Genomic DNA, 21,174 nt, shown 5'->3' with positions numbered 1-21,174 from the left:
CTATTCTAGTTCCACCATGACTCAGAAAACTTTTTGACACCACTATAGACATGGAGCGGAAAAGTTTGTGTGTTGTTGAATGTGATGAATGTCTCACCACCAAAACCAAGAAACTCCTCCGGAGACTTTCATAGTCTTTTGCGTGGACAGCATATCCTCTGTTTCTGAAAGATCGCTTTTGAGGGAGACCCCTCATTAATGTCATGGTGTGAAGATACTATACTGGGGTTTCTTTTCAGAGATATCAAAACCAAAAGGAGTCCCCAAACTTCACCTCGTGTGAAGAAAGAAATGTAGGTGCATTCCGCAACCCAAAAGCAACCCTTTTTTGATGAATTGCAAGCAGTAATGTCTGATCTATGAATCATGAGCTGGCTTGAATGAGCTCTTATTCTGAAACATGGTTTTTGTCTGGAAGATAAACTTCGTCATCTGTTTGACAGATGAATTGAGGTCACCGAAAGTAAAACATTACACCTGCTGATAATAAGGGTAATGCCACATGTTTAATTCCATGACAAACAACAAGTATGTGTTTTATGATCTTGTTGTTCAAACTGTCATCTACGCTATAGCTGTATTGCTACCATCATATTAGCCTTCTGCATCTGTTTCAGTGTTGACACACTGATTACCAGTAGATCTTTATCTGTATCAGCCATTTCAAATGGCTTTATTCCTCTGCGGGGTTGCCTCAGGCATAAATCTATGCCGGTATGTATGTGTGTGTGTGTGTATGCTTGAATGCCGGGGAGGGGTTTGCAAGCAAAAGCTTGTGCATGCACCTATTTGTGTGCACATGTAAGATCTCTGAGAAATGCTAATGCCAATGCGGTATATGCTCTCTGTGGACATCAAGCATTGTCATATAGATCAGTGCTGTGCATACACAATGAATGATGCACCCCTCCCTCTCTTGAACTGCAGAGCAGATTACTCACAACCTTGACTTTCAGAAGGAGACTCGATTCTTGTAAACAGCCCTGCAAGCAGTGTTTTCTAAGAACTAAATTGTGCATTACAATCACTGCATGTGTAAACGTGTCCACTCATACTTGCATATTTTCATGAAAAGATTGCAAATGTAATGTGCTTTTTGAGCATTTAATTTCACAAGCATTGGGAGTAATATCAAGTATGACTGCATACTTTATTTTATGTAATTGTAAGGAATGGGTGTAGCTGAAAAAATCAAACCTGTTCATCAGAGGAGGTTGTCCACATACCTGTGGCTATGTAGAATACCATATAAAGTATTATTAATGACAAAATGCAATATATGACATGAGATATAGAATGCATAGCCAGCTCAGACTGCACAGAGATGCATTTATATGCATATTCAGTAATACTTTACAATAAGGTTCCATTTGTTAACTACATTAGGTAACATAAACTAACAATGAAAAAAATACATACATAAAAATACATCTAATACATTATTAAAATCAAAAGTTGCATCTGATAATATTGTTTAATAGATCTGAGGTTATCTTGAAATAACAATGAATAGTTGTATTTTTATTAAAGCGGTAACACTTTACAATAAGGTTTCATTTGCACACATTAATTAATGCATTAACTAACATGAACTAATTAATAAACATATTTTTACACCTAACCTTTGTTAATGTTATCATGTAAAGTAAAGTGCATAAATATTAGCTGATGTGACTTTTCATCTTAAAAATGTATTTACAAATGCTAATATGAACTAAAATTAATAAATACTGTATCAGTTGTATTCATTGCTAACTCATGTTAACAACTGAAACTATTATAAAGTGTTTCTGCATACTAGTTTTGGAAATGAAAATATTTTTCTTATATTAAATTAGATGTGCATGTGTATGTCAGGTTTCTCACTGGGGTGAGAGTCACCGTATTATACTAATAAATCACTATGGATAAAAGTGTTTGCTAAATGACAGCTTGCTATTTACTTGCTTACTAAATATCCATCTGAACATGATATTTCAGCTATATGTATATTTACATATGTAAATAACAGATGGAAAATGAAAAACTATTTCATTTGGCCCATATACATCTGGCCACAAATTAGGCTAATCAAAACTCCCTACTAAAATAGCAAAATAAAAGTGAACTAAATTAGCTGACGTGAGGAAGTCCAGAAATGTCATATGGGTGTAGGCCTAGATGTGGAAAAAATGACAGCAATAAAAAAATATATATATTTTAGGGGTTAATGTATACTGGGAACTCAGGCTCCAAAACAAACATGCATTCTCAGTTGCGTTCACACAGCAAAATCATAACTCGTTCTTTGTATTCCTCAAATAGACACAACCATGTCAAGCAAGTTGACAGCTCGCGGAGTGCGCATGCCTTCCAGCAGGTGGAGCAGAGCCTGTGAGCCGCTGAGCCTCCACATTACACTAACAGCTCGAGAGCGGCGACACATATCTGCCACTGGCGCGATCGTCCTCATCTCCAAGCAACCCCTCCATCAGCACTGGCGTCAGCGTGCGACGTGCCCGCACGGTTGCTGGGCAACGACTGCCCTCTGACGCGAGTATGACGTTAATGAGGCGGTATCAGATTGTTATGGCAAGAGGAGGAGGGGGAGGGGGAGGGGGAGGGGGAGGGGGCGGAGTCCCTCAGCACACCAGGAGCCTGTAGCGTTTGTCCCGTTGCCAGCAGAGCTGCTCTAGAGCGGAGCCTCGGTGGACGGAGCGGCACCTTGTGCATAGTAGCGCGCTCCGTCAAAGTGAATGCATCACTGTACATAGGAACTATTATCAAGACAGAATAAAAACAAAAGCAAGTTTTCCCCTCAAGAGTTGCATAAGGAATGACTTGTAAATGCAGGATTTAAAAAATCATTTGTATTGTGGAAGGAGGTGGGATTTATTCGCGTGTTAAAGGTAAGAGTACCTTCGCTTTTGATATTTCCCTTGACATGCGTGTTTGAAACTGATATACACTTTGTCATTATATACCTAGATTTTTTTATTTTTTTTATTTTTATATATATATATATATATATGACATTTCTCTGAATTTCAAGGACATTTATGGACGTTGCGCGCTGGTTTGACCTGTTAGCCTATCGTGCGTTTAGTCTGAAGTTTCTATTAATTGTAGGCTACAATTTGAAAGACCGTTACAATGACATTAACTTGCTTTTGAATGAGTTCAAATGTGTTAAAAATGTCAGTGCATCTTAAAATAAAATGTTTATTGATTAATTGATTTATAAAGCAATCATAGACTGTTTTGTGATGTTATCGCATGTGTAAGAATTATTGTAAATAGCGAATAATGATTGTAATTTTGTCGCTCAAGTTCAGTAGTATTCGTGCGCATTTATAACCTACCATTTCTGGTTTATTGCAGATCAGTTAGTTATCGCTGCGCTTCGGCACACACAAAACCGGCATCATGGTTATAATGTCGGTCAGCAGCGCGGGCTCTCAGTCCAGCTGTGCCCAGGCCAGGCCTCTGCAGGTCGGCTTCTATGAGATCGTCAGGACCCTCGGCAAGGGGAACTTCGCTGTGGTCAAACTGGCCAGACACAAAGTAACAAAAACACAGGTAAGCCTCCTGCAGAATATTTTAGACGTTTTACATAATACAGTTATTTAGTATCTTTTGATATTTTCCTACAAATTGGCAAGCAATAATAGTAATAATAATGTACAGTATATTCAGCTGCATTTCTAAACGTACATTTGATTGTATTTTCATGCAGGTTGCAATTAAAATAATTGATAAAACAAGACTAAACTCTGCCAACTTGGAGAAAATCTACAGGGAGGTTCAGATTATGAAGCTGCTCAATCACCCTCACATCATAAAGCTCTATCAGGTAAGTTATAGGATTTGTAAAGTTAATAATGATGCTATAATTACTAGGGCTGCCCTGTTGAAATAGCTGGATTAAAGTCAGCTAAACTGAGGGAGTGTTGTATAGTTTAGCATGATCGGTGACACTGAGAGAATGGTGAGTGGATGTCTAAGTGTTGGTCAGGCACATGGTGAGGTGGAAGTACTCTTCCCTGGAAGTGCATCTGGATAGCGTGCAATGTATAATTAGACTGAAGTTATTTTGTTCCTTGCATTCAGCTTCTGCATAGCAACTGTCCACTGCATTACACTGTTAAATATGTTTCGTCAGGTTACCTGAAACTGGTTTTATTGAATTTAAAGTATATAATATGACAGACAAAGAAACTGATCATTAGGTTACACCAAATAAAGTAATTTTGGAGCTAGTAAAGGATCCTGAAGGTAACAACGGCATGGTTTCGCGAAAACCGCCATTTTTATTCGCAATTTGGATTCAAGGCTGTTTTAATGTGATTTGTTGGCTTTTAAATCACATTGTTTTTTAAATAGGATTACTATAGACTCATTTGTGTTTTGTTTTGTTTTTTGTCTGGGAATGAGAGGCACAGAAAAGCTGAAAGTGTGGTGGATATAAGGATACAGGGTCTAAATCTCTGACTTAACTAGCACTGGTGAAAGTCAAGTGCAATGTGTCTGCAGAGTCACGTGAAGCTAGCCAGAGGAAAAATCTCTAAGAAGTACAATCTGATTTGATCCCTTGGCTTGTTTTGTCGCCATGTTTTGGCTCGCACATTCATGCACACAGTGGCAGGCTAATACAGGGTGCTAATATGTCCGCACATTCTTTCTCTCATAGCCTGTATAATTTAAGTTGATTTTGTTCGGAGATTAGCATTTTGCAGATCTGAAGCTGCGAGAAACTAAAATCCTTGTGAATAACATCACACCTCACTTCTTTGGATCTGACCTCTCACATTTGTAAGAGGGTGACATTTTTGGGAACTGACCAGTAGCGCTGTAGTTTGATATGAGCAGGATGTGCCATTCCTTCAGCATACTCTTTCATATGAATTAATTAAAACATAGCCTAATGTCATCCAACATGTAAGCTTATGACTGCAGCATAAGTAAGAATCCTTCACGAAAGCGTCCTGGATTTTCTGCTTTCAGCTTGATACCGGTTTAGTGTCAGATAACCTCAAATCTATCTCTCCTTTCATAACTGAAGCCCTGTTTATTTAAAGCAAAAAGCCCTTGAGATGAAAAATGTAGAAATATTGACCCATGACCCCTCATGATAAGCTGTTTCTGTTCTCTTGCTTCTTGTACAAACAGTCATTTTATTGCCTTTAGCGTCTCATTCACTTCAGAGAAACTATTCAATAGTTTCTTTCACTCATCTCCCTCTGTGTTAGTGACGGAGTGAGATGTCTCTGTGGGCTGAACAGGATGGGGTTTCTAAGGAAGCTATGACATCATTGGCCCCTCTGGGTTGACATTAAAGACTGAAGTCTTTGGATGCCGGGTTTATCTAGAGATAAAGAGCCTTTTCCTGCTGTTGCACAGCCTGACTATATGGGTCATGACACGTTATGTTACACACTGACCTGAAGTATCGAGTGGCTGAGCGCATATGGACGGTTACACAGGTTTTTTCACCAATAGAAAAAGAGGACAGCACAGAACCTGTTGTGCAACTCTTTCTGGTAGCGCAACATGCAGCGTTTAGTATTTCTCCCTCAGGCCTCTGCCGGGAACTTACGGGACATTCTCATAAAGGGCGAGGACGTCATACACCCTCTCTTTTATACATTTTTGCGCCATTAATTGTTGAAATACAGATCCTTTTGTGTCACTGCATGCCTTTATGCTCAAACTAGGTCTTATGTGTGAACGAATTTTATGGTTCAAAAGAAACAGGTTGGTGAAGATAAGTTTCAGCTGTCATAAGCTGCTTCAGTGGTACTGATGGATCAGACAGCAGGCATCTGAGAAAGACATGCGTGTGCGTGTGTGTGTGTGTTCAGGGCATTGATAAAATGCTTGGCTACACTCTTATGCAATGGCGCATATCATTACAAACTAACCTGTCATTTATGAACAACAAGAACTATGATAGAAGTTGACAGAAAGAGGAAATTTGGTTCGAAAGAGAAGTAGAGATCAGACAGTTGGCTTGTTGATGCATAAAATGTACATTGACACATAAATTACAATTGAAATGAATGTGTAATAGAAAATGTATATTGTTAATTTTTTTATGTGTATATTACTGTATTATTAAACCATTTTAAATGGCTCTATATTTTATAAATGATTTATTTAAACTACAGATATTCCATGCATCTCTCAGTATTAGTTCATAACAGCTACATGCACAAAATGTTTAAACAATTAGCAAAATGTGATAATTTGTAATAATAATTAGAATTATTAATTTATTAAATTATCATTTTTCAAATTCTATGATGTTTTTGTCTTTACAGGTCATGGAGACCAAAGACATGCTGTACATTGTGACAGAGTATGCAAAAAATGGAGAAATGTTTGGTAAGTGGAAACACTTTTGTAAATGAATGAGTAAGTAATCTGTGAAAAGAGTGCTTGGCGTCTTTTTTTTCTTTTTTTTTTTGATGTCTGTGACTCTCCCAAAACCTCTTGTCCAATTGTTGTGGATAATGAGGTCTGATGGGGAGAGAATTATTTAGATCAATACTGCTGTCAGAGCAGTGAGTGAGCACAGAGCGAGACAGGTGTTGGATTTTCAAGCTTTATGTAACCATGAAAAAGGGATAAGCTGCTCTACCTCTGCTTGTCCTCACCACGTAGGGATTTAAACAGTATAACATATCTGTCTCTTCACCTGTCATATACTCAGGTTCTGTCTTTATATGGTGTTTTTAAGGCAATGTCTCCTCCCTTCCTAAGCCGTCCTCTTTTTTTACAGACTATCTGACATCCAACGGACGGATGAGTGAAAACGAGGCTCGTAAGAAGTTTTGGCAGATTCTGACGGCAGTGGACTACTGCCATCGGCACCACATAGTCCACAGAGACCTCAAAACTGAAAACCTGCTGCTAGACGCCAACATGAACATCAAGCTGGCAGGTGAGCAAAGAAAATAAGCTTTTAAGGGTTTACATATTGAGGTGCCCTGCTCATAAACACTTCTCATAGTCAGACTGAGTGCTCTAGCAAGAAAGCAATTACTGAATTCACAGTTAGGATCAGTAATAAAATTAAGTAATCAAATCTGATTCTCTGTACTGACACAAGCCGTTCAGTCTTTTCATCAACAAATAACTTACTTCTCCTCCATTTCTTTCAGACTTTGGATTTGGAAACTTCTATAATGCTGGGGAGCCTCTCTCCACCTGGTGTGGAAGCCCACCATACGCTGCCCCAGAGGTCTTTGAGGGAAAGGAATATGAGGGGCCACAGTTAGACATTTGGGTATGTTTATCAAACTGATGCTTTGCTGATGTCTTACACAGCTGCTGAAGATGCAATTATAATTATAAAATCATCATTATGAAATTCTGAAACTCTGTTTAGCATTTATAAATTAACCAATTTCATTGATGTCATTGTCTAATTTGCACTCTAAATTGCCACTAGTCCTTTAGCTAACACCTATTTGCATATTGAATTTAATATAATAAAATATAGAACATTATTATTTGCTGCCTTGCAAGCACTGGTATAAATGCAAATCTAATACATACTACAAATGTGTGTCTTTCACAGAGTCTAGGTGTGGTTCTGTATGTGTTAGTGTGCGGGTCCCTGCCCTTTGATGGGGACAGTCTTCCAGCTTTGAGACAGAGAGTGACAGAGGGCCGCTTCAGAATACCATTCTTCATGTCACAAGGTACAGCTCTTCGCTCCCTTTTTTCATGTAAAATGCTGCATCATTGTAAGAAAACCAGTTTTGACCTAGACCTCCTTGTCTCCTTGTCCAGACTGTGAAAATCTGATTCGTAAGATGCTGGTGGTTGACCCAGCCAAGCGGATCAGCGTGGCTCAGATCAAGCAGCACCGCTGGATGCTTGCGGATCCCAGCGCACCCCACCAGACCCTTTCTCTGTCCCTTACTGACTACAACTCCAACCTGGGAGACTACAGTGAACCCGTCTTGAGTATCATGCAGACCCTCGGCATTGACAGACAGAGGACTGTTGAGGTGAGAAAAGGGGCAGATTCAGTTGGCTTGTGGAGACATGTGTTCCTGTGTATGTTACAAACAGTACATGGTTAGTTGTTTCCAGCAGGGAAGGGCTTTTTTTTTACCAGAGCAAGTGTTAATATATGTTGTTCAAGGGACGTAAATTGTTAATTTGTCACCTCAGAATAAAAACAACACCTTATCCAGCTTCCCATAGCTTTCCTTATGTCCTTCTGTTGGCACAGAAAGGATAAACACAGTAGCATCTGTTTTAAAAGCTGCCATGCTGTGTCGCTTTTATCTTTTGGTAATATCCCTTAAGAAGTTCATTCTTGACGCAGACTGCCTGCATTGCATTACACATATTAAAGTGATGCTCAGTATGGTCACTGTGTCTAAAACAGTTTTTCAATTGCCTTCCACAGTCTCTCCAGAACAGTAGCTACAACCACTTCTCAGCAATCTATTACCTGCTGCTAGAAAGAGTGAAGGAGCACCGCAGCCAACAGCTGAGCCGCCAGTGCGGGGCCTGGAATCAGAGGTCGAGGACAGCGTCCGATTCCTCCACCCCAGAGGTGAGTGTCGAGGCGAGGCCAAGATAGTCTCCTGTGTAAGATGAAATCTCCCTGTGCTAACTCAGCTCGTCGTCTGTCCATCTCTTTTTCAAGTTGATCATGGAATCGTCTGACAGATTCAGAACCTCAGCTTTCCCCGGAGCCACCAAGGTGAACACTCCTGTCCATTCAAAAATGGAATGTGAACAAGGAGGCCTGTTTCAGGTCAGTACTTCCCTTAAGCTTGACGTAATCCCTCTCTAGACTAAGGGTGGGTAACAAGAGGTCCACTGTCCTGCAGAGATTAGCTCCAACCCTGATTAAACACACCTGAACAAGTTAATCAAGGTCTTCAGGATCACTGTGTTTGGGTAGGGTTGGAGCTAAAATCTGCAGGAGTTGCCCACCCCTGCTCTAGACCCCTCTCTTCCTAGTTGCTCAGTAAATAGACTCCCTGTTTCATATTGCAGATATGCAGTGCACCCCCAATCCCCCTCCTCCATTAGAGACAGGCAGTGGCTAATGTGAATGCCTCCCTCCCTTCCTCAGCGTGTGGTGTGCCCAGTGGAAGCCAGCCTGAACGGGCTCCTGTGGAACCGATCCATCTCCCCCAACAGCCTGCTGGAGACTACCATAAGCGAGGAGGTGCGACCTCATGACCTGGAGGAGGAAGAGGGGATGCTGCAGGTCCAGCCGCCCCATTTGCCCAGCACCACCTCCCGAAGGCACACACTTGCAGAGGTCTCTGCTCGATTCCACAAGTGCAATCCACCCTGTAAGTCAAATGTTAATACTAGGGTGAATTGAAGGACTTAATGCAAGGATCGGGTTGTTAATTACATCTGTCATCCTCTCAGGTATTGTGGTCAGTCCTTCAGATGGTGCTTCCTCTGACAGCTGTCTGAAGTCCTCCTCGAACCCCAACCCTGCCCTCTCCACTGCTGTAGGGGATCTTTCATCCCTGCTTGCCTCCAATACAGGGCCTGAGGCATTAGCCCCTGCTAGGTCGCCCCTCACTCTTTCCTCCAACCTCCTCTTGCAAAATCAAGGGACCTTGCTTGCAGCAAGCTTCCAAGAGGGGCGTAGGGCTTCAGACACCTCCCTTACACAGGGTGAGTTTAATTAAAAATGAAAAATCTACTTTAAAACACGTGCAAGATTTATAGAATCACATGGCTAAGAAGTTTCTAACCGGTCTGTGATTATTTCTCTAGGGCTGAAGGCATTCAGACAGCAGCTGAGGAAGAACACTCGTGCGAAAGGCCTGCTGGGGTTGAACAAGATCAAAGGTCTGGCACGACAGGTGTGCCCCCCGGCCTCATGCTCCAGAGGCAGCCGGGGGTCACTTGGCCCAACTCTGTGCTCTCCATCAAGCCTCCAGAGCTCTAGCAGCCCTCGTGAGCGCCGCAACATGCTGGAGGAAGTTCTGCATCAGCAAAGGTGAGAAGAAATCCATACATATCCCAGACTACTGAATATTGGAAACGTCAGTGTTTCCCAACCCTGTTCCTGGAGCTACCCCAGTACTCCACAATTTTAAACTCTTCCTAATCAAACACACCTGAATCAGCTCATTAGTATAGACCCCAAGACCTGAAATGGATGGATCAGATAAAGGAGACATTCAAAATGTGTACTGTTGGGGTGCCTCCAAGAACAGGGTTGGTAAATTTCTTGAATAAACCTAAACTATGTTGTTCTTTCATACAGAATGCTGCAGATCCAGCACCAGCCTCAGCCCCAAGTCCAGTCTCAGCAGCCCGTGCTCTTCCTCTCACAGTCCCACCCCTCATCTCCTCCCTCCAACAATCTCTTCGCCCCTGCTGCCCTCTTTTCCAACCCCCCGACTCAACCTATCCTCCCACTGTGCCAGCAGACATCCATCGCCTTCCAGCACAACCTGTGGCAGCAGCAGCAGCAGCAGCAGTCTCTTGACTCATCTTCCTCGTCCTTGTCCCCCGTGGCATCTGCTGCCCATCTTCTGGAGGCTCGTCTGCACATCAGCCATCGGCCACATCTCCACCCTCAGTCCCCACAGCACCTGCGAATCCACCCCACCATCCTGTCCCAGGGGCCTTTCTCCCTCCTGCCTCAGCAGGGCAGTTGGAGCCTGAGCACCAACATCGAGCCTGAACCTGATGTTCAGGAGCTGGTCTGTGCTGGTCAAAAGCAGCAACTCAGCAGCTGTGTCATGGTCAAGTAAAGAAGGCAAAGACTTTGAAGAAGGTCTTAGAGTGATGCTGACTGCTTCCACCACTCTTAGTCCAGAGTGAGCCAATGGACAATGGTGTTGAGCGTCAGAACTAGAAAGCATCTCATTTTGATGATGCTCTCATTAGTTTTCTAATGCATAGGAGAGAAATTTTACTCTCTCTGGACACACAATTCCACGATTATGTCTATATGTGTTGGAATGACCAGAGAAAATAAGAAGCAATAACCAACCTCTTCATTGAGCCCATGATCCTTGCCAGGTGCTCCTGTCCACACAGCAATAAAGGACGGGTCGCTGAACAAGGAACTGAAGAGTGTGAGTTTTCATCCATTTGTGAGTAGTTCCACTCATACGTAAAGCTGGCCTCCACAATCGCGAATGATTATGTCAGAGACGCTTGTTTATCCTCTATACAAGTATGAAAATAGGACAGTGATGTCTTTCTTACAGATTTTTCCAATTCCTTTTAGATCTTGAGCTTTTTATTTTGTTTGTTTGTTTTACATCTCCAGAGAAGACCAAAGTTGATTGCTTTTTTTGCCTCTTTGATTTCTTTCCTCAAAGTTCTTGAAACAAAATGCAGTATCTGACTTATCCAAAACTTCCAAAAACTAAGAAAAAAAATACTGTCATTTCATCTGTGATGTGAAAATGTGTGCAAACTAGCCACACGATGCCTCCAATGATGTGTGTGCAATGAAGAGGCGCCTTAGCATGAGGGGAAAGTCAAATGAGAGTAAGCTAGATATAAGCACAAGAGGTACTACATAGTGTTTACTAGACCAGCTCTTTGGGTTTTCACTGTCTGTGACAATGACTTTAATGCTGCTTCATGTTTAGTCACCTATATACAAAGACGCTAGAAAATTATGATCATACAAATGTGCACCTACCAATGACTTAATGAAATTGGGAGACATTGTCCGGCCTAGCCGTTCAGTTTTGGTCCCTCAAGACTCCTCTTCCATCAGTCCACTACCTCCACCATAACTGATCATTCTCCTCAAAAGGCTGTATCTCAACACACACTGTATGAGAATAAGTTAGGCCCATTACAATGTCTTGAACTCATGACCCTCATTAATGGTGTAAATTTGCTTGTTTTAATATTTTTTTTTAAACAGTGAACAAAGAATATGAGTATAGTGCAATATTTCACATTGAAATGTAGAACCAGGAGAGGATGCTGTTGTAGGAAAGTAAAAGGTACTTCATGCCTGATAATGTAATTTTATTGTTTCTTTTATAGAGCATGTTTTTTGTTTGTTTGTTTGTATTGTATGTATGTACGAGATCATTTTAATGATGTATTCTGCATGAGCATAGAAAATAAGAGCCTGGCCATTTTTATACAACTTGTTCTCTTCATGACACAGGTTACCTTTGTGTCCAGGCTGGCTTTGTAGAACGGCAGAACTAGAAAAGATACAGGAAAAACCAAAGAGAGAGCGCAGGGAAGATCAAGAGAAACATGTTTAAATCTTGCAAACACGGTTGTACTGCACAGATGTAAAAAGTAGCTGCCTCCTCTAGTTAACAAACATTTGATAAGCAATCATTTTAGGTTCTCCCTTTCTCAGAATGGCCATGCATTTACATACTCGTATAATTTTTCTTGATTAAAATGCACACACAGATGCAGACACACATAGCTGAAGATGTCTTGAAGCAATAGAGTAGAATTTTATATTTTTTAAAAAATTATTTTTAGCTTACAATCTAGGTGCTAGAAGTAGATTTCCAAAGTGTTTCTCGGTTTGTGTGCAATTTATATGAAACAATAGTGTGTTACCATTGTTGAAGCTCCATTTGCTCGAAGCACTGTTTTTATAGCTCTAAATGATCCTGTTGCATGTTTGTCTTTTGTTAATTCGACATATTTGTGCAATGGTTTTTAGTAGTTTAGAAAAAAATCTGTACTCTGTTTCCAAATTGGGTCATAAATAGTGTTTGAAACCAGTGCAGGTAAAGATGAGTTGAAGGTAAAGCTCTTGAAGGTAATGTAAGAAACAGTGTTACAGTAACACCCCTTTCCTTTGTCACCCACTACCATACTTGTGCCTTTGTCTGAACAAATCCAGTGATGGTGAATTTTAAGTTTGATTTTAGGATATCAGAAAGCTGCAGATGTGTGTATTTTATGCTTTTTGTTAGTTCAAACATCCCATTTTATACTTTCATTTCATTTGCTGTTTGACAATTATGCACTTTATGATGACAGTTGCTTTTGAAAATAGTGTTTGTTTCCACCGCAGGTATAGATGAGTCTGTAGTGACTTTTGAAACACTATGTTTTTATGCTGAACTGTAAAGATTCTGTTCTGTCTGATTTTTTTTTCTTGGTTATGTTTCACTGATATGCTTGCTTGCTGTATGTGTGATCACATGGCTGTGTGAAAGTATATGAGAGATAAAGTTTTATTTATGTGGCTATTTATTTGAATAAAAAAAAATCACCTCTTGAAATTTATTTCTGTGTTTCGATTGTTTTTCCCCACATTTTTCTAGGTTTCCATTTGCTTATATGGAATTTTACTTTGCTATTAAAGATCTAAAACATCATATAGTTTCCGAAAAGTATCCGTGTTATTGAATCAGTGATATTAAGCATGTTTCCTCCAAAATGCCTATTGTTTCTTTGAAGACATTTATCATATATATGATTATCAGGATTATCTACACATGCATGATTATTCAACTACAAATTTATATGTATGCTATACACACACCTATATCCTGCAATGCAAAAACTATTTATTTATTAATATTTTAAATGTAGTCTATTTAGAGTAAAATATATAAAATAACAATAAAATAACACATTAAGTAAAATGAGACCAAATGTGCAAAATAAAGCATGTTTTCAAGAAAATATTCTTTAAATCGTTTTGTAAAATTTCTTAATTTTTTCATTTCTCATTGGCTTTTTTCACCCTTGTTTTAAGCATAGATATAAGAAATTATTAAACTATGTTCTTGTGGTATAAGAATACTGCAGTACTCCATACATTTCAACTGTTTATCTTGTTTTAGTGGAATTATTATTATTGATTTATTTACCTAGAGGTACAACAGCAACTATTATTTTTGCAATGATAGAACAACATGTTTAAATAGCATGAAATTTATTTCCAGACCATAAACAACTCAGAAACCTGAGCAACCAGCAGAAACATAACAATTAGCATGAAACACAACTGGCTGTAATATGTAATCTGTGACAGTTTCTCACAGGTACAGTGGAGGACAGAGCACATGTAAACACATTCCAGCATGTGTGCGCTCATCACTCCAGCTGTAAGCTAGCGGCTGGCTATGTGCCTAGAGAGCTCGCATTGATCTGTGCTGGGAATTCAATGCTCATACGTTCAGCTCCAAAGCCAGCGGTCCATGCCAATCATTCTGACTGGATGCCCTGCTCAAACGTCTGCTCACAGCGTGCCAAAACCTCTGTCACACAGACTCAGATTGATGAATGTCCCTTAAATATATTTGTGTGTATATCCAGATCTCTCTGAAATCATAGCTACACTGCTGATACAGAAAAACATCAATTACCAGGAACAGGCATCATACTCGTCACGCTTCATCATTTCATAAATATCAAAGGTAAATATCAGATAAACTATTAGAATTGAAATTCTACAAAAAATTTAATGTAATAAAAAATAATGTAAATATTAAGCATGTTTTCCCCAAAACAAAATGTTTTTCATTTATCATATATTAGATTATCAGGATTATCTGTTATTTTACTAAAAATTTACATGTACAGAATACTATATAAATATATAGATATTGGAATGCAGGATATTTTATAATTGTAATATGAATGTGATATATATTTTCTATTTGTGAATGATACAATATCCTGCATTCCGATTTTTCTTAATTTATATTTTATTTTTGAGTCCAGATATTTAAAATAACAATAAAATAGTCAAGTCAAGTCAAGTCAAGTCACCTTTATTTATATAGCGCTTTTAACAATACAGATTGTGACAAAGCAACTGAACAGCATTAATTAGGAAAATAGTGTCAATAATGCAAAATGACAATAGTAAACACTCATTTTTCAGTTAAAGACAGTTCATCATTGAATTCAGTGATGTCAACATCCAGCTAATATTAAATAATATCTTTGCAATCATGTCAACGATAACGCTGGAAATGAAGTAAATGATCCCAGAATTTTACTGAAGTGGACTATTCCTTTTAAAGTATAACTCATGTTTTCCCTGTCTACTACCTTTCATGTAACAGCTTATGACGGTCAGTAGTGAAGGGTTTGGGACTGTGAACTTTCTTATGTTGTTATTAGCTAATTAGCATTGTCATGACTATAGTCTCCAGAGTGATTAATCACATGGCATTAACAGCTCACACGACTGGTTCCCATGAGCAAAGCTGACAGATTTAAAATTGCATACTTCCGTTTACGTGGACTGTACGCAGAGCTGAGGTGGAGTCCGGGATTCAGAGGTTGGAGGCAGAGACAGGGGATCCTCACGCCTAAGTGTATCTGGAGACTGGAAGGCTCTAAAAGGCAACAGGCTTGTTGATCGCAGTAGGTGTGGACTCTCCATCTGCGGTGGGCTCTGGCATACGCTCTGTGAAGCAGGATGATGGTGACGACTGGCTGGGCTCTGGATCGGGAGTGGGGCTGGTGAAATCCTCCTACGCGGTGCCGCTGGTGAACTGTGAACAAACATGGCCAAGCTCCCTTGAGGACCATCCCCAAACAGCTTTGCCTTCATCGAGGTGTTTAATCCGACATAGTAATAAGTACATAGGCAGCTGTCTGAGTAGTGTGTATGGTAGGCTAGATCTAAAAAAATCCCTCGTGTGGTCCTCGAGGGTGCGATGCTCTTGCTCCAGGCAAAGGAGCTGAACAGCTGGTAAATCCATTAGTGGAGGGGGAAAAAAGGAACAAAACAAAAAGAGGCGCTGCAAAATATTTTACTTTTTTGGCCGATTATTCTGTAACGTACTGTGCTCTACAAAGCTCACGACGACGGAGAATATTCCACAAAAGTCCTTTAAATCTGAGAGCTTTCTGTCCCTCGCAGCAACGCAACTTACATGTTCAAAGCCCAGAACGGTAGGGAAGACAATAAAATGCTCCATGTGACTCCAGTAGTTTAACCTCAATTTTATTAAGTGACACGAGTGCTTTGTTTTCACAAAAAAACATAATTTACAACTTTAGTTATAATAATATTGATCTGCATTGTGTGTTCATGGGAGAATCACAACGTATTTGTGTGTCAACAGTGTTCAGTACCACGACGAATGTGTTTGGATAATATTTTCATTAATAAAGTGGTAAATTATGTTTTTTTGCGCAAACAAAATGCTCATGTCACTTCATAAAATTGGATTACTTGATGTACTTAATGATTATTTGATGATGTCTTTCCCTACCGTTCTGGATCTTGAATGTGTAAGTTGCATGGCAGACTGTAGAGTGACAGAAAGCTCTCAGATTTCATGAAAAATATCTTCATTTATGTTCTATGGATCCAAAAGGATGTCATGATTCACCTGCATCTAGCCAAAAACTGTGATAGGTTATAATTGGCACTTGGCAGTACTTTAGCACAAGTGAAGAAATATATTGTATTATCTGAGAATAAAACTACCTGCTTGATTGAGTATTTTAAGCATTTCAAATACAAAATACTGTCTCTCAAAGTATTTAATTACATTTGTATTTTACAAATGTATTTTAAATACATTTAATTAAAATACTGACCATCTCTGCCTATGTGCATTACAAGTATCTGGTAAACAGGAACAAAATAAACTGTTAGAATTAGACCAATTAAAACTTTGCTGTGCAATGAACTCTTCTGTGTCATTGCCATTGATCTGTATTATGTCCTTTCTCTGTAATGTTGGTAAATGACCCAGACTTTGATCCTAGGGCAGATACAGAGAGAGAGAGAGAGAAGCAGGCTAAATCAGTGCACAGCTGCTTAGTGAACTCAGCATGAAAGGCCTGTAATGGAATGCTCAGTCAGACGCCAATGCCTCCTGTACAATATTAACTGGGGCTTGATGTGCGTCATTCAGCAAACAGCTGACCCTGAGAGCACTGGAGCAAGTGAGAACCTCTCACCCTCACTCTCATATTACTTTCATTTTTAATACCAAAACTGCTCTATTTTGCCTTTTTCCTCAAACTGTGTGACAATAATTAATAGCAATAATACAACTCCCATTAATAATACTATTGATGATGGTGATGATGATGATGATGATGATGATGATGATAGCGTAAAGGGTACAGAATTGTTCTCAAATGTTCTTAAAGCTACACTATGAACCTTTTTTGATTGAAAAAAAAAATTACAACATGTTATAAATAAGAGAGTGCAAAGACAAATCCATCTTCCAAAGCATGTCTTTACTCAAATATATGCTGATAAATGTATAATAATGATTTATATTTTACAGCTGTCAGGACAGATTTCGTGTGAAATGGAATGCATTGTCATGTGCCTGTGTATCACATTATCCGTACATAAGGAAAAGTAGCTCTGGCTTGGATTATCATGAAGCTGAAAGTGAATGTGAAAACTTGACCATGGGTCATTCAAAACTGCAATTCTTAAAGAAAATCACTAGTTGTAAAAACAAAACGCATTATTTATTTTTGCTATTCTCCCTGAGAAGATGTCCTGTAGCCATGGGTACACCGGTGGCTCAAACAGGATTCATCTGTGTACTAGCTTATAAACTTGATAAAATATTGTTTTGTAACTTTTGTTTTGTAACACATTAAATACTTGAATATGAATAATTTAATTTAAGTGTAGACTAAAGCAGCCTGTTGTAGATTGTGCAACGTTACTGGTGCTGAAAGGTGATTTTACATTTTGTTGACTGTCCCATGGTGAGCTGTGGAGTAAGGGAGGTGTGTGAGAGTACAACTAACGTTCAGTCTGTTTCCCGTTCCCATGGAGGACGTGCAGATCAGGTTTCCTGTCACGTGTCAGAGTTGAGGGTGACGCAGGAGAGTGCTACGTGACCAGTACTGCATTGTGTCATGTTGTGATGACAAAACACTCCCCCGCTTGACCGATTTCTCTCCCACTTTAGCGTAATTCAGATGAATTAACATTTTAATTGAGTTTATTACATTATCTGTTTTTAATTAATCAAAAGGAATTACAAAATAATTATATGAATTCAATATTTGTTAGGAAAAGCACCCAAATAAAGATTTCATTACATTATTGTGAGACTAATGCATTAAATTGACTTTACAAAAGGTGGCTTTAGAAGTTAATATATTGAATTTCCATACCTTTGAACTAAAGCCTATTGAAGGTATACACTCCACAGCAATCCATTTAGCAAACTGCTGTTCCCTGCATTAGACAGATAGACAGTCAGTCTCTGGCCACTGCATCACTTCTGTATTAAATTAACACATTAAACTGACAACCTTAATATTTATGAAAAATGCCAATGTGTTCTTTAATGCTAGAGAAAATAATTTTTCCTATATTTCCTTTCTGATTATAACTAACATTATAACTATGTTCTCTTATATATTAACAAATCAATATATTAAATGAGTTAATATATATACAGAATATTATATTGTGTTAGTATATTACAGTATATTTAATAATACATGGGAATTTTTGCACCATTTTTGCATTGAAAAATATGTGACACTATATTTGCTTATATATTGTAATGCTATACATGTGATAAAATACGGTACTGTGTGTGTATAAATATATTTGAATGTACTATTTATTCACATTTATATGGGAAAATGTATGTGTAATATAGTATCCTGAGAAAAATATATAGTATGACAGATATGACCATATGACCATATTTTTGTGTGTGTAGTATAGAAAAGAATCACCCCATTTAAAATAATAATTTTTTTTTGCTTTGCAGCCTGAAATGAAGACAAACAGAGTTTTTGTTTTATCCAGCTGTATTTACTCAGTGCAACTTATAACATCCAAGTTAAAGATATAACACGGTTACACTTTACTTGAAGGGGTGTGCATAAGACTGACATGACACATTCATAATCATGACATGACACATGTCATGAATATGAAGGTTTTTTTATGCATATTTATGACAACTGTCACTAAGTGTCATTCGCACCATTTTTGCATTGAAAAATATGTGACACTATATTTGCTTATATATTGTAATGCTATACATGTGATAAAATACGGTACTGTGTGTGTATAAATATATTTGAATGTACTATTTATTCACATTTATATGGGAAAATGTATGTGCAATATAGTATCCTGAGAAAAATATATAGTATGACAGATATGACCATATTTTTGTGTGTGTAGTATAGAAAAGAATCACCCCATTTAAAATAATAATTTTTTTTTGCTTTGCAGCCTGAAATGAAGACAAACAGAGTTTTTGTTTTATCCAGCTGTATTTACTCAGTGCAACTTATAACATCCAAGTTAAAGATATAACACGGTTACACTTTACTTGAAGGGGTGTGCATAAGACTGACATGACACATTCATAATCATGACATGACACATGTCATGAATATGAAGGTTTTTTTATGCATATTTATGACAACTGTCACTAAGTGTCATTCGCTCAGTTATGTAATTTTTAATGCAAAGATGACATTGTTTGAGATGTATTTGTTATGGGCTATGGTTAGGGGTAAAAGTAGGGTTAGGTTAGGGCTAGGTCAAATTTGCATTAAAAATGACATAACTGAGCAAATGACACTTAATGACAGTTGTCATAAACATGCATAAAACCTCCTTCATATTCATGACATGTGTCATGTCATGATTATGAAGGTGTCATGTCAGTCTTATGCACACCCCTTCAAGTAAAGTGTTACCTATAACACCAACAGTGTTTTGTGCATCATATTTGTTTTCATATAAAAGCAACAGAACTGAAATTATATCAGCAACACAGCGCACGAGTGTGAATAACGGTGTCTGTTCTACTTCGAGTGGTCAGAACTGTCCATCTTGACTGCAAGGCACTGTCAAAATATCTCCAGATATTCTGGATATTCAAAATCTACTCCAAAATATGGACAGGCACAAGTCATGAGATGGATACAAAAACAATTTTTTTCAAAGGCTTTATCAATGCCTAGAAGAACACTGAGCTTTGCCAAAACACATCTTGAAGATTCTGAGGCAGATGAAACAAAATCTGAATTATTTGGCCTCAACACCAAACAATATGTCTGCGGGGGAAAATCCAATACAGCTCAGCATCCAAATAACAGCATTCCTACAGTAAAGCATGGAGGTTATGGGGTGTTTCTCTGCAGCAGGGACTGGAGCACTTGTCAGGATAGAAGGAAAAATGGATGGGGCAAAATACCTTGAGGAAATTCTTGAGGAAAATCTGCTGCCCTCTGCCAGAAAGTTGTCAATGGGAAGAAGACAACATGACAATGACCCAAAACATGCAGCAAACCTGACCACACAGTGATTGAAGGAGAAAAAGGTGAATGTCCTTGCATGGCCTCGTCAGAGCCCAGACTTAAACCCCATTGAAAATCTGTGGACTGACTTGAAGTCTGCAGTCCACAAACAGTCACCATCAAATTGAACTGAACTTGAGCAGTTCTGCAAAGAAGAGTGGGCAAATATTGTAGTCTAGATGTGCAAAGTTAGTAGAGACGGAGACAAATCCCAACAGACTAAAGGCTGTAATTAAAGCAAAAGGTGGTTCATCAAAATACTAACACAAGGGGGTGATCCTTTTTCCATCTCAGTGATTCTGGTTTTTTATTTATTTTTTTCTTCTGACATGTTGGTGTTATATCTTTCAGTTGGATGTTTTAAGTTGAGTAAATATAGCTGGATAAAACTAAAACGGTGTCTGTCTTCATTTCAGGCTGCAAAGCAACAAAATGTGATAATTTTAAAGGGGGGGGGGTGATTATTTTCTACACCCACTATATATATATATACACACACACACACACACACTAATTAATTCAGCATTTCAATAAAATTATTACAAAAAAAACTATTGCATGTAAACATATAGTGCAGTTTTTGCCTTCCTTGCTATATATATTTTTATCTGTATCAGTATTTAGACATACATGGTCCATGCATATATTGCAATATACTGAAAAATATAAGCACTAGTTTCCCAAATATGGAAATGTATTATTTATATTTTCTAGTATTTTCCCATACGTTTTTGCTTCATAAGGGAACAGAATCTACAACGTCCAAAATGATACAAGATAATGTCAATAGGTTTGTATGTTTCTTTCATTTTGACTGTGAAGTGTCTTGTAAATTTGAGCAAGGGAGACAGGATTTGTAATTGTACTTCACTGAATGTGTCAAATGGCTTCCTCAGTGGAAAAAGGAACTGGCCAAAGATATGTCACATCACGCTCATCTAACTTTGGCAGTGT

General features: G+C 38.6%; 1 protein-coding gene across 1 annotated transcript; it reads left to right on the top strand.

Annotated features, from left to right (window-relative positions):
* Positions 1-2,648: 2,648 nt before the first annotated feature.
* Positions 2,649-11,615, top strand: sik1 (salt-inducible kinase 1). The gene is made up of 14 exons (XM_016243357.1): positions 2,649-2,888; positions 3,361-3,558; positions 3,716-3,832; positions 6,300-6,363; positions 6,761-6,922; positions 7,143-7,267; positions 7,562-7,685; positions 7,777-7,997; positions 8,405-8,554; positions 8,648-8,758; positions 9,083-9,308; positions 9,391-9,645; positions 9,748-9,973; positions 10,244-11,615. The coding sequence occupies exons 2-14, from the start codon at positions 3,406-3,408 to the stop codon at positions 10,734-10,736; spliced, it is 2,427 nt and encodes an 808-aa protein (XP_016098843.1). The 5' UTR covers positions 2,649-2,888; positions 3,361-3,405; the 3' UTR covers positions 10,737-11,615.
* Positions 11,616-21,174: the final 9,559 nt, after the last annotated feature.

The sequence above is a fragment of the Sinocyclocheilus grahami genome, unplaced genomic scaffold (assembly GCF_001515645.1).
Source record: "Sinocyclocheilus grahami isolate Dianchi unplaced genomic scaffold, SAMN03320097.WGS_v1.1 scaffold688.1, whole genome shotgun sequence".
NCBI classification, from domain to species: domain Eukaryota; kingdom Metazoa; phylum Chordata; class Actinopteri; order Cypriniformes; family Cyprinidae; genus Sinocyclocheilus; species Sinocyclocheilus grahami.
Note: the sequence above shows the minus strand (reverse complement) of the source record. Positions and strands in the feature narration are given on the sequence as shown.

Excerpts from the sequence above, each read along its gene's own strand:
- sik1 (XM_016243357.1), top strand. The coding sequence starts at position 3,406 with ATGGTTATAATGTCGGTCAGCAGCGCGGGCTCTCAGTCCAGCTGTGCC. Across the intron at positions 6,923-7,142 it reads CATGAACATCAAGCTGGCAG|ACTTTGGATTTGGAAACTTC; the intron begins GTGAGCAAAGAA and ends CATTTCTTTCAG. Across the intron at positions 7,686-7,776 it reads ACCATTCTTCATGTCACAAG|ACTGTGAAAATCTGATTCGT; the intron begins GTACAGCTCTTC and ends CTCCTTGTCCAG.